Source organism: Dermacentor variabilis, unplaced genomic scaffold (assembly GCF_050947875.1).
Source record: "Dermacentor variabilis isolate Ectoservices unplaced genomic scaffold, ASM5094787v1 scaffold_14, whole genome shotgun sequence".
In the NCBI taxonomy this organism is placed as follows: Eukaryota; Metazoa; Arthropoda; class Arachnida; order Ixodida; family Ixodidae; genus Dermacentor; species Dermacentor variabilis.
This window is the reverse complement of record NW_027460302.1, coordinates 2,341,959-2,355,449: the sequence shown is the minus strand read 5'-3', so window position 1 is coordinate 2,355,449 and position 13,491 is coordinate 2,341,959. Positions and strand designations below refer to the sequence as shown.

The 13,491-nt window shown below is 43.7% G+C and overlaps 1 protein-coding gene across 4 annotated transcripts in view; it reads right to left on the bottom strand.

Annotated features, from left to right (window-relative positions):
• The window catches only part of LOC142567706 (sphingosine-1-phosphate phosphatase 2-like), a 216,321-nt gene that overhangs the window by 94,362 nt on the left and 108,468 nt on the right, over positions 1–13,491 (bottom strand). Inside the window, exon 5 of one of the 4 annotated variants that reach the window (XM_075677875.1) lies at positions 9,962–10,120. The exons of the other annotated variants lie outside the window; for them this stretch is intronic. Within the exon in view, the coding sequence (XP_075533990.1) occupies positions 9,977–10,120 (144 nt within the window). The 3' untranslated portion in view covers positions 9,962–9,976. Of the gene's footprint in view, positions 1–9,961; positions 10,121–13,491 lie in introns of those variants that run through there. 4 annotated transcript variants of the gene reach the window in all.

The following is a 13,491-nucleotide window of genomic DNA, read 5'->3' as shown; positions in this document are numbered from 1 at the left end:
ACAGAATGATCGGGGGGGAAAACTTCCCCCCTTTCGGCCCGGATGGCATTCACTACACTACACCAGCGGGATGGCAGGTAGGAACGCGGGTGGGTCGTAGGGCTCAGGCTTTTTTGCAGGCAAGCAGGGCGACCCTGCATGCCAAAATATAAAAGATAAAGGACAGGGGAGGGGAGGGTATGACAGGAGCACGGAGGAGGAAGAGGAAGAAGGCAGTAAATGTGGGATTCATCAACATGCAGGGGGGAAGAAATCGCATTAAGTGGGCGAAATAGAAGAACAATTACAAACGGAAAATTTTCAGGTATATGGAGTTGCCGAAACCCATTTGAGATGAGGAAGAGCCACCATTCATTGCAGGATACACCTGGGTAGGGTGCAACAGAAAAAGAAAAGAACGCAGAGGAGGAGGCCTTGGGGCACTAGTGAAGGGACAGGACTGGGAAAGTGTAACGGAGAGCTACAGTGAGCACATGTGGCTCAAGGGCACCGTAGGGAATGTTGAGGCAATCCTGGGAGTTGTGTATCTGAAAACGGGGAATGAGTCAAAAGAGGAGAATGCAAAACATTTCAAATGTATGGCCAATGACATCAGGGAGTTAGCTATGAAACGGGAGATAATCATCCTAGGAGACATGAATGCACCTTTGGAATACTTTGACGGGGCGACAGATGTAACAGGGCAGATGTAAGTAGATTTTTGTAAGGCTCATGATTTTGTGATAGTTAATACTAAAACTAAATGCGACGGGAAGATAACACGGGAAAGAAATAACACCCACTCGACAATCGACTACTGCCTAATGTCCGACAAGCTGTATGAACGGTTGGGATGTATGGAAATTGATGAGGAATGTCCAAAAAGCCTGGGGAGTGATCATAAACGAATCAAAATCAGTTTTAGAAGGACAGTACCACTGGTAGAAACTAAAGAAAGGAAAGGTATGAGCAAATTGAATGACAGGCAGCTACAAGAAGTGGCGAAAAACATTGACAGCATGGTATCCAAGCAACCGCAAAGGGCATGGTCATACGACGAGTTAACAGGTATTTTTAAACGAGAGCTAGAGAAGGGACAGATTAGGAAACTAGGAAGTAAGCAAGGAAAACATAAACCGAAAAGCTGGTGGGACCGAGAAGTTAAGGAGGCCATAGCGCAACGCAAAGATGCGTGCATAAAACACAGAGCAGCAAAGAAAAGGGGAGCCACACCAGAAGAGGTGGAGACAAAATGGGAGGATTACCTTGGAAAGAAAAGAGAAGCATTGGGATTAATTCAAGCCAAGATAGCAAAAGTTGGGGTACAGTGGTTGTTAGAGATACGAAAAAATGACAGAAATGCCTCTAAGAAATTTTGGGAACACATAAGGCTACAGAGTCAGAAGACAGAGGTGGTTCAGCACTCACTGACCACACCAGAAGGAACAAAGGTAGAGGTAGAGGAAGCTAAGGAATATATTAGGCTAACAATAGAGGCAGCATTTGCAGAGCCAGAGGGTAGCGAAATGGAGAACAATGACAACAGCAGGACAGAATTAGAGGAGGAGAACAGAGGGATGACAAGTAAGGAATGGGACAGAATTGAACACAAGGTCCCCGTGGGAACAGCGACAGAACCTGATGGCATACCTATGAAATTGATAAGCATATTAGGCCAGAAAAGTAAATTAATATTACAACTTATTGAAGAATTAGTAGTAGGGGGAGATGTTCCACAGGACTGGAAATCAAGCAGAATGATATTAGTTTACAAAGGTAAGGTAAGCAAGGACAACATTAATCCTACAGGCCAATAACTGTCACATCAGCCATATACAGAGTAGCAATGCAGATGGTGAAAAAGAGAATGGAGGAATGGGCAGAACGTGAAGAGATATTGGGAGAACTGCAGAATGGATTTCGAAGGAACAGAAGGCTAGATGATAATTATTTGTTATAACACAGTGCATAAAGATTGCGGCAGCCAGGCAAAAACCGCTATGGATAGCTTTTTTAGGCATTAGAGGAGCCTATGATAATGCAAACCGAGAAAAGCTATGGAGCCAGTTGAGGGAATATGGTCTAGATAGAAAGGTGATTGGGTTCCTACAAGTTTATACAGATAATGAGGTAGAGATAACATGGGAGGGGGAAAATTACAAAGCCAGCTAAAATAAGAAGAGGTCTCAGACAGGGCTGTTCATTGTAGCCCCTGCTTTTTATGATTTACATGAGCCAAATGAAAAGAGACTAGAACAGAGCACAATATGAACCGACATAAGCTATATGCTGGAAGGGCAGAAGGTAGCTCAAGTACTAGCCGGACTGATGTATGCTGATGATATTGTACTGCTTGCTGACACCTGAGTATGGCTACAGGAACTAATGAGCATATGTGGAGAGGAGGGAGAAAAATTGGGACTGCAATTCAGTAGAGAGAAGCCTGGGATAATAGTATACAATGAAGGAAGGGGGGAACCATTGGAAATACAAAGCACTAAGATTGATCATGTTGAAAAATACAAGTATTTGGGCATATGGCTAAACGAGGGCAAAAAGTACTTGGAAGAACAGGAAAAAATTATGATTGAAAAAGTGAAAAGGAACTCAGCTGTAATGGAACACAAGGCACTATGGAACTATAATAGGTGCGAGGTGGTTAGGGGCGTATGGAAAGGGGTTATGGTACCTGGCCTCACATTCGGAAATTCAGTACTGCGCATGAAATCGAAAGTTCAGGCATGCATGGAAACAAGACAGAGAAGTGTAGGCAGGTTGGCCTTAGGACCGCACCGGAACACCCCTAATGAGGGAGTGCAGGGGGACATGGGATGGACGCCATTCGAAGGTAGAGAGGCAATAAGTAAGCTAAAATATGAACAGAGACTTCCAGCACTGGAGGAAAAAAGGTGGGCAGGAAAAGTGTACAAATATCTATACATGAAAAGTTTGAAGACAAAGTGGACACTCAGAACGAGGAAGCTGAGGAATAAATACCTACAGCCAAGGGAGGGCGTCCAACGTGGTTCTAGTGTGGGAAAGGAGGTGAAGGAGACGGAAAGAAAAATGTGGGAAGAAAGAATGCTCGGAAAGCCAGCGCTATCTATGTATAGGTCACAAAAACAGGAGATTAAGAGAGAGCTCTTGTTTGATAACTCGCGGGGAAGCTGACTATTATTCGAAGCTAGGACAGGAGTATTGAGAACGAAAACATACAGGGCTAAATTTGAAGACATGGACCTTTTGTGCACAGCTTGCGGAGCCGAAATGGAGACCACAGAGCATATAGTGTTGAGATGCACAGACCTTCACCCGACTCTGGCAGAGGGAACAGTGGCGGATATGGAAGGGGCATTAGGTTTTCCCGGGGAACGAGGGCAAATAGACGAGAAATGAGTGGCAGTAACGAAGGGGAGGCTAGAGGATTGGTGGAGGAAGTCAAGGGAGAGATAATACCATAAATCGGGGAGATAGTTTTATATACTTTTTAGATAGTTATTTTGGGGGGAGGAGGGGAGTGAAAACTAGTTTAAGGAGAAGAGGATATAAAGAAAGGAAAAAAATAGGAGGGGGAGCAAAAGGCTAGGTGGCGCCAGCCGCCGCCCGTTAGAAAGGGTGTAGCCGCCATCCATCCATCCGTGATCGCAGTGTCCCCGAACATCGGTGTCTCCTTTCTTCGCCATTTTCCCTTGTGTTGCTGAGTCGGCATCATCTCTTCTTGCGGAGTTTTCTTTTTTTCGTTGTGACCGTGTTTTGCATGCCACCACTATCGTGCGTTACAGTGATGGCAGCGCCAGCAAGGTGGCAGAAGTATGAAGCCAAGAAGTTGGCGACTAAGGTGTAAATTTTGCAGGCTTTGAAGAATGGCGAATCCCGACAGCACGTTATGACCAAGTGCAACGTGAAAAAGAGCACGTTGAGAACGTACGTGAAAAATGAACAACAGATTCTCGGCTCGAAGAACCTTTGCTCCAGGGGGTTACTGGCTGTCGCAACGCGCATCTGCCTTTGAGTGGACCACTCATCATGGCACAAGATGAGAAGTACACTGCAATGATGAACACTGAATCGTTCAGAGCTTCAGAAGGGTGTTTCGTGAGATTCCAGGAGAGACATGAGCTCGTCTTCAGAAGTTTGTGCGGCGAAAAGGCCAGCGTTGACGAAAGCGCAACGACCCAGTGGGAAAATGTGAAGCTGCTTGAGCACACCGCCGCATATGAACCAAGTGACGTGCTCAATGCAGACGAAACTGCTCTATTTTTCAGAGCTCTGCCCGACAAGACGGTGACTTTCAAAGGGGACCCGTGCATGGGTGGCAAGAAGTGCAAGCGAAGGATAGCTGTGCTTCTTGCCGCCAATATGAGTGGCACGGAGCACTTGCCTCTTGCCATCGGGAAGGCGCACAAGCCACGTTGTTTTAAAAACATCAAGAGCCTTCCTGTCGAGTACAGAGCGAACAGGAAGGCTTGGTTGACCTCAGACATTTTTCGAGGCTGGCTGCAGCAGTTAGACCGGCACTTCACGTCTAAGCACGGCAAGATAATTATGGCTGTTGACAATTGCACTGCACATAACTGTACAGTCGAACTGAAGAGTATCAAGGCAGTTTTTTTTTGCCGCCCAACACTACACGTGCCCTTCAGCCGATGGACCAGGGTATCATTCACTACGTGAAGTCGAAGCACCGAAAGCACCTGCTACAGCGAATGATCTTATGCTCGGAAGTGGGAAAGCTGTATGAAGGGGACTTACTCGGCGCAGTACACATCATTGCCCATCTGTGAAAAATTACACCTCCGCAAGTCATCGCCAACTGTTTCCGGCACAGTGGTTTTGCGAGGCCCGAGCATGCGGCAGTAGCCGACGAGGTGTCAGCCGAGTCCACCAATATGACTGCCCAACATTCGATGCTGTCCTTCCCCCAGATGTAACCCTTCAGGACTACATTGCGATTAATGATTGTGTCGCCACCACTGGTCTCCTGACCGAAGAATAAATTATTTATGATGTCACGGGCACCCGGGAAGACCATGATTCAGACGAAGAGTCATGCGAAAAGGTGCAGCCGTGACCTCATCTCACTTCACAAGAATTCACGGAGGCACTTTTGATATTGGAGGACGGTGCCCGAGTGCTTCCGACAGTTTGTGGACTGTTGGCCACTTGAAAGAGTTAAGAAAAATTGTGGTGTCAGCCGGAATCTGCGTGAAAAAGTAAACTATTGCAATATACTTCAGTAAATAAAGGTATGCTTCTCCAACTTGATATTAATATTTTTCCTGTTCATTCGTTAATTCAGCATTTGGATAATTCGGAGAATTTTTGCGGTCCCGTGAGATACGAATTAATGACCTTTTACTATACGTATGTTTACCATTTTTGCTTGAGTAGCACTGAGTGTATCTGCGATTGTATACAAATTTGATTCCTTTTGCTGTGTTTATCATTGTTTTTAATTCTGTATTATTTGTCAAGTGTAATTTGCATATTCTTAATCTTGCTCCCACAGCTTTGTCATTACTTATTGGCTGGTACTAAAGAGATGTTAACTGCTTCAGGTTATGTACTTGGATTTGTTTCTAAGTTTGCATAACCTGTCTGCCCAAATCGTTAAATACTAAAATGTGTATTTATGTAAAAGGTGCCGAGACCCCGTCAGACATTGTTTGCCTTTTTTCTCGGCCTCCTCTTAGACTATGCCTGATCGCTGTCTTTGAAGTTCCATGATACACGGCTATATCTAGGCTACCGGAAACACGATAGCAACAGCCACAAAATATGATAACGCCACGCACACCTTGGAGGTAGCAGACAATGCACGCACAACCATGTGACTGAGAATGCCGAGGTAAACAAAGGCAAGTTGAGCACTCAGGTACGTGGAAGTGCAATTTCAAATGAGTTGTGCAACTTCATAGAGATGGCAACACCTAGTCACAAGCACTGGTGTCCAATATGCACGAAATATCAAACACAAGATTGGCGTACTACGGGTGGCAAAAACCCTCGGAGCTTTTTTCTCAACTCTGTGCTGGTTTATAGGTCAGCGCGGTGTCAGAAAATAATTCCTCTCCAGGTGCATTATTATTTTCTGTTATGGCACTGGCAGAAGTGAAATATATTATGCGGCACAAGTTATGCACACTTTCATGCAGTATCGGTTTTAGTATACATCTACAGATGCAAATAGCACACTGTCTTGTCGAGAAAAAAATTAATTCGTTCACTCTGAAGGTACATACGTTCCTCTGTGCTGAAGTGGAATAAAACTGCTATTTCTTCGTCCTCTTTCTTCTGCTTTCTGCATTTTACAGTTGACTTTACCCGACTTCTTTCATCTCACTCTTGCTTTACAGGTAAGCTACAGAGCGTGGCGTGAGCCCATCACTGCAACTATTGACATGCGTGTGCTCTCCAGTGTTTTTCTTTTGTGCGGCGGCACAGGGGATCAGAGGTGTTACTCTGTGAGACTGAGGTTCGAATAAATTGGAGACACTGTACTTTTCTTTTCTATATAAACTTGCAAAGCACTTTTGGGATTTTGGGACAGACACTGGTAAGCATTACAAGGACTTCAAGCCCGTCACAGCTACTATCGCTGCACAAGAATGTGACGGTGCAAAGTCCTTGTTCAGACTCATAACAAGCATGCAACACAGTAGCAGGTAGTGCAGTAGGTTTTCATAAAACTTGAGATAAAAGTGTAGAGAAGGGGATGAGAGAAAAAGGAGAAGTGTTGCAAATGCTTCCGACCTGTTTGCATATGTCACCTGTACATTGTATTGCTCTCTGCAGGTGACCGTTTTTCACAGTGTTACCAGTGTTATCCGGCTATCACTATGCGCAAGAGGCACCTACTCTAATGAAAATTCTTGAATGTTGCTGCAGATTTTATAGCGAATAAGCTGTGTCTAGTAATATTGTACAAGTGATGCAAGGAGCATCGTGCATTCTCAAATGTACATGAGCGCAAGTGCACATTTGACGACTGGAATGTATCAGTACATTTCTGTACATTTTCGAATCTGCACTGATACAGCTAAACCAGCTGACAAAGTTGATGTGTGAGTTGAAGTCAATGACCATGCTGGCTGCATCGTTATGATTTGAGTGTTGCATATCTCTCTGGGCACAAGTTTGCCCACTAAAGATTCGCGTTCTTACCTGAAACCTTTGGCAGTATTTGCTTTGTTACGATCAATACAATGTCTCCCGTTGTGCTGCACCGTCTGCCATGGTGAGTGCAACATGCCCGCACTGCCCCTTGTGGCTGTGGCCGCCCTGTGTGTCATTTGTAATCAAGTTACCTTGTACTTTGACGACCAGAAATTTATCGGCCATACTGTGTCACTGTTGTACTTGTGCACCAAACCTACTGCAGCCTTACACACAATTCTAGCAGTGGGTAATAAATGAAACAAAATAAGTATTGTTCACATTTTATATGCAGTTATACACATTAGTGCATGTGTTTATGCTTTAATCACATAGAAAACTAAGCTTAGCTGCATAAGTAAACCTTTCTACAATAAAGCCACTCTTACCATCAGAATCTTGCCTTGGTTTGCATGCACCATGGAGGATTATTGTCAAAGTAAGCGAATAGCAATATGCAGACCACAGAAATCAATGGACACGCTCACTGAAACATGGTTCCTAGTGCAAAAAGAAATTTTGGAACGGAAGAAAAAAAGTGGGGACAGGACAGAGCCCTAGACTTCAACTGAGAAATTTCAGTAAACCAAGTTCATGCAAGGGAGCCACCATACGTGCAAACAAATGCGCAGACAAATGTGCAAACAAATGCATGAACAAGACAGCAACCAACGTGAACCACAAATGACAAGCCACTATAACTAAATGACTCGAAGGTTCCCATCCAGATATGAAATCACCTTCCTTATGAGTGCCAAAGACGGTGTGCTGACGCATCTATAGCCAACTTTCATTACGCAGAAAGCTTCGAATAGTTCTTTATTTATCAGCCCGTTGAGCCGTCTGAGTACATGTGCATTATCAAAACGCAGGAAGCATTTGCATTTGTGTTATCCAATTGGAAAAGATTGTGCACGTGTGACTTTTGGATTCTTTAACACAGACTAATTTCCAAGGCCCAATATGGTTTCTTCAAAGATGAATCTACAGAACAAGCTCTTCTTGCTCAACAAGAATTGATAATTGATGTCTTTGAGGATAAACAACTTGTCTCAGGTGTATACATTGACTTCTCGAAAGCTTTTGACTGCGTGCAACACAATCTATTACTATATAAACTACAAGAGTAAGGCGTGCATAGAAAGTCGAATGACCTTCTGCATTCATACCTACAGTACCGAAGTCAGCTTGTTTCACATTGTAATTTCAATTCACAGTCTAAAAACATGAACACTGGAATCCCTCAAGGTAGCATTCTTGGGCCGCTCTTATTCATTGTCTATATAAACGATATTTTTGGCTGTTACAAACTGTCAATGGGTTGGCTGTGCAGATGATACAGCACTTTTTTTCAGAGGTATAAAGCCAGATCGGATGGTGTCCTTAGCAAATGATGCGCTTGCACAGGTATTAAGCTGGACAGGAAATTGCTTGAAAATCAACACAAAAAAACACAGGCTATATTTTATCGCACTAAGCACACAGTTCCTGAATTGACAGAAACCTTATATCTTGATAACGATGTAGTTAGTATTGTTAATGAGGTTAAGGAGTTCGGAGTTACATTTTCAGAGACACTATCATGGAACAAGCAAGTAGAAAACATCTGCAACAAATTAAATTGTGTCAGTGGACGGATTAATAAAAACAGTAAAATATTACCAGAAAAAGTTAAATGATGCATTTACAATAGATTATTTTTATCAACACTAAATTATTGCCACTTTGTGTGGGGCTATACGCCATGAGATAACATTAAGAAACTCAGTCTATGTCAAAAGCACGCAGTTCGTGCAATTGCTGACGTATACATATGCTACTTATACATCTCCTTATTTTAACACTTTGAAAATACTAAAAGTGGTATTTATCTACGCATTCTGACCTTCCTGTATTTACACTTTCGTCATTAAAGCCAATCACACTCGCTTTATCGGTTCCTTTCGTTTAGCAAAGTGACACTACCTATGCAACACAAAAATTCAGGATACTTGGCTTCCGCGATTATGCAGCACAAATTATGGAAATCAGTTGGTATCATTCCAACTAGCTGCACTATTAAACAAGTATGCCAAACATGGGATAATCGCTGAGACTGCATCCACAGGCACATGTTATTTGTTTTTATCAGGTCAAGAAATGATTTAGTTGACATACCCATCAAGCTGTTTTGGCGCCAGCTGCTTGCTTAGTTTCAGCAACACTGTGTATTATTTATTGCAGCAGTCACAGAATGCTGTCAGTTGTACTTGCGCTGCATGCATTTTGTCAATGACTGTCTTATTCTTTTGCTTTTTTTCGAAGGATGTCTTTATTTTTAGTTTTGGTGGTACTAACGTCTTACTATATGTCACAAATGTTTTTCTTTGTGTCTTTTTGGCTTTTTCTTGATTTCTTTTCTTTCAGAATTCTAACGTTATATTAATTTTACAGGTGAGAGCAAATGGTAAACTGTTTTTGTTGCCTCTTTCCATTTTAGATTTCGCATGCTTGATATGACACTGATTTTTTAAGCTCATGTATTGCAAGATGTTTTTTATTATGTTTGTTTTTATTTCACAGCTTTCTAATTCGTCTTGATCCTGTATTCCAGATATCCCCACATTGTATGACAAATTAAAAGCCATTCTGCTCTTTGTTTGCATAAATGATAGGTTATTTGCATATCTTTTGTCAAAGTGTATCTTTTTTCAATAAGTATGTTTAGTTGTTTCCCATTCCCATTTATTTAGAAGTGTACCACGGCTCGCCTGCTGCTCACTTGTCGGAGCCTCGTCAAGCTGCAGTGAGCACCTTTGTTTCCATCACCCCCATATTTCTCATGGAGAAATAAACATTTCTTTTATTTAAACTGGTCAGCCAATTGGCCAGCTGTGGCTAGAGCATTGACAGTGGACCAGTGCTCCCTCAGGCATCTCCCCATGTGGCCTACGTAGCATATGGCACAGGTAGGTAGAAATCTTGTGAACCACTGCAACCTTGCTATCTGCAAAGCGTTGGCATGCTTATTCGTACTAGCATTGTTTGTTTTTGTTTTTTTACAGCATTATTTGCCAAATGGCACATCCTTGAGAGCTTTGGCAGTGGTGAGGACGTAACACTTGTTCTTAAGACGATGGGAGACCTTGTTTATGTATTTATTAATTTAAAAGTACCTTCAAGGTACATACAGTACATTATAGAGGGGAGGGACAACAACATCATATAATACAACAAAAAGACAGCATTGAAAAAGCTACATAGTTAGAAGGCTACAATAAAAACAAGAAACATGACATTGCTTGAATAAATACAAAAGCAATTTGTAGTAGAAAAACTGATTTGTTGGATGGAACTTGTACAAAAACAGCAAAAAAATAAAAAAGTAAAAGTAAATAAATAGAGCTACAGCACTAGTTCATGTTAATTAAAGCACTTTTGGAGAGAACAGGATCACGGATGCCCACTACAGTCGCCGACCGTTTATTCGGACTTCACGGGGACTGTGGAAATGTCCGAATAAACAGGTGTCCGAAAAAGCAGATTAATAAAAAGAAAGAAAGAAATCCTTTATTTCCACGCACTTATTCGTGCTCGGCAGTAGGCTTGAAGAAATCGTGAATGCGCTGTTGCACGCTGTTCTGTTTACGCGCAATCAGATAAGCCTGAACCTCGGAGAGGGTCGTACGGTCACTATACTCCTCGTGCGCTCAGATGGTGGTACCACCGCTTTCCAAGTGCGCAGCGACAATGCGGCCATATCGCGCATTTTGTCCCTGTTCCCTTCCCGGCGCGCAGCTCGAAGTTGTGTCACGTTGCGTGCGGTGAACGTCGGTGCGTGAAAGCGGCAACGCAAAACGAGCCCCGCTTGCTGTTTTGCGGCTACAGCTGAATAACAAACGTTCAGGAATACTTTAAACGAAGTAGTTTGCTTCGTGGTGTTCCTGTACGCGGATAATCACGTTTACTTTACGTTCACGTTAGATCAATAGGCACCCTTGAATTCACTATGCCAAACATTTTCAGTCTCTGTATTGCTCTTTCAACGTGTATACGCACTTGTGCGACATGACAGGCTTGCTCCAGCTCTTCGTGGGTGAATTGAACATTTCCTTTCAAAAATGGCGGTAGCACAATAATTCCCTTCTGGCTTTCAGTGGGTGCTTTAATTCCAGGGAAACCCTTGTCCGCTAAAATAACATCTCCTGGTTCTATACGATCAAGAAACCCTGACTCCAGCGTAATGTAAATGTCTGAGGTGCGGCCACCATACGCCTGTGACACAAAGGTGACTGTACCATTTGGCAATATACCTATCAAAAACTTCAACGTGTAGCCACCTTCGTAATGCGAAAACAGGGCACGTTTCTGTTTTGTGGTGGATGGTTCTTCTGTGCGAAGCTCTGTGCAATCAATTATGTAGCGGCAGCGTGGGAAGTGCTGCTTAAAACATGTGGGCATCGTGGCTTGTACTGCTCCAGTATCCATTTCTGCATTGTATTTAACAGATTAGTTAATACGAAGTAGAATATGCGACTAACTGTCGTGCAATGAAGGCCAAAAAACACTGCAATGCTGGCGAATGAAGCGCCCAACTTCATCTTCATCAGGAATACGGACAACTTCAGGGAAATCGGCCCGTCCACTTCTCTCACAGCAATGGGTGAAAGCACAGACAATACATGGAAAAGACGTTTGCGCTAACGCCACACAGTTCACGAAGGACATCCTTTCTCTGGATCAGAGAATTGTAGCCAAGAAATGCACAGCTGCGTCCGTTCAGTCCAATAGCTGTCGATCTCACAGAGGCACTTGCTTGTACACCGTTCTCAACAATGTTGGTATGGCAAACTTGTGTAGACGCGGTGCTTTCTGCTGTCACAGAGAGGAACAGAGGGCAAACACCTCTGTTAAAATCTGCATCTGTCTGGGTCATCTGAAAAGTTGTAGAAAAGCATCTCGTCAAGCTTTGTTTTAAGTGCTTGGGAAGAACTTGAACGCATTGAAATGTTACATTAATCGTAAGCAAAAGAATAATGTCTTGGTTGACAGGAACAATTGAGTGATAAGATATTAGTTAAATGGAGTCACGATCGACTACATGTTCCCTGCCATTAGGACCACTTATTATCATTGGTGCATGAAATGAAATGCCTCGAAACACTGCTTGAATTCAGACATAACACAGTGCCTCCAGCAGACAACTGGGGTGTGGCCTGAGGGTGGTACATCAGGGCAAGTGTCACTCCCAAATAATTGTTTTTTCTGTTTGCTATGGGACACCGAGCACGAGAAGTAAACACCTGTCTACCCAGCACCTATTCTGTGTCAAGGGCGTGCCTCATTCAAAATTTCTGGCTAGGCCACTGATGCGAACGAAACACGCCTGAAGGCTAGTCTCCCATGATAATAATAAATATATAACACTTTTGCTCACCACGGATGCGTATGTGCCCGTTCCTTCCGGTGATGCAATAGATTTCGTCGGCGAAGTCAGTCGAGGAGTTCTCAAAGGAATCCGCAATCGCCGTGATCGCGCTCTTGGATGTTGGCGCTTGAAGCACTGCGCGACGTCGCTGAACCCTATAAAAAAACAGCTGTAAGCACGCTTAATGAATACTACAACACATTTTCAGTTTTCATGGAGGCGCAACAATTTCTTTGAACTATCGGTTCAGCCGCGCTTGAAAGTCGTAAAGAACTGTAGCATCACAGCAATTTTTTCTCACAGCCAACTCTAACCACTTCACGGGTAACCTTTCTACTAATAACACTCACCTCTCATACCTGTCGAGCTTTGATGCCGGTAGTACTGCATCACTTCTGTAACGCGGCGGAAACACAGTTGGCACACAGGCGGGATGGCCGGCAATCGTGCTCGCTTTGTTACCGACAAAGTGAGCACTGCAGATGACTGTCTTGCGTTGCACTGTTTGCCACAAATATCCATTCGGGCTAAAAATAATAAAAGAAAACAAGGAAACCAACAATATGTTATTACCTTGAGCGAAAGCGATAGAAACCGCGCGAAGACAGGACGCGTTTGCTTACCGGGTGCGCCGAACGGCAGCGATCCAACGTTGTCGCCGATCAGCCTCGTATGATTTCCAAGGAAAATGATAAAACTGCACCTTCGGCAGTTTCCTGGCCGTGTTCTTGTAGCTGTTATGACATCCGCACACGCAACAGTAGATAGAGGTCGACTGTTTTCGCCGCGTACACACGCTTGCGTTGCTAGGGGCCATCGTCCTCCTGCTGCGGCTAGGCGCAGCTGTGCGGATGGAACAGGGACATTTCGCCAGCCGCCGCCGCAGTGGCGTTGCAGGTCTGATTTGAAACAGCAGCGCTCGAGGCCTATTGGCGGCGAGGAGTTACGGA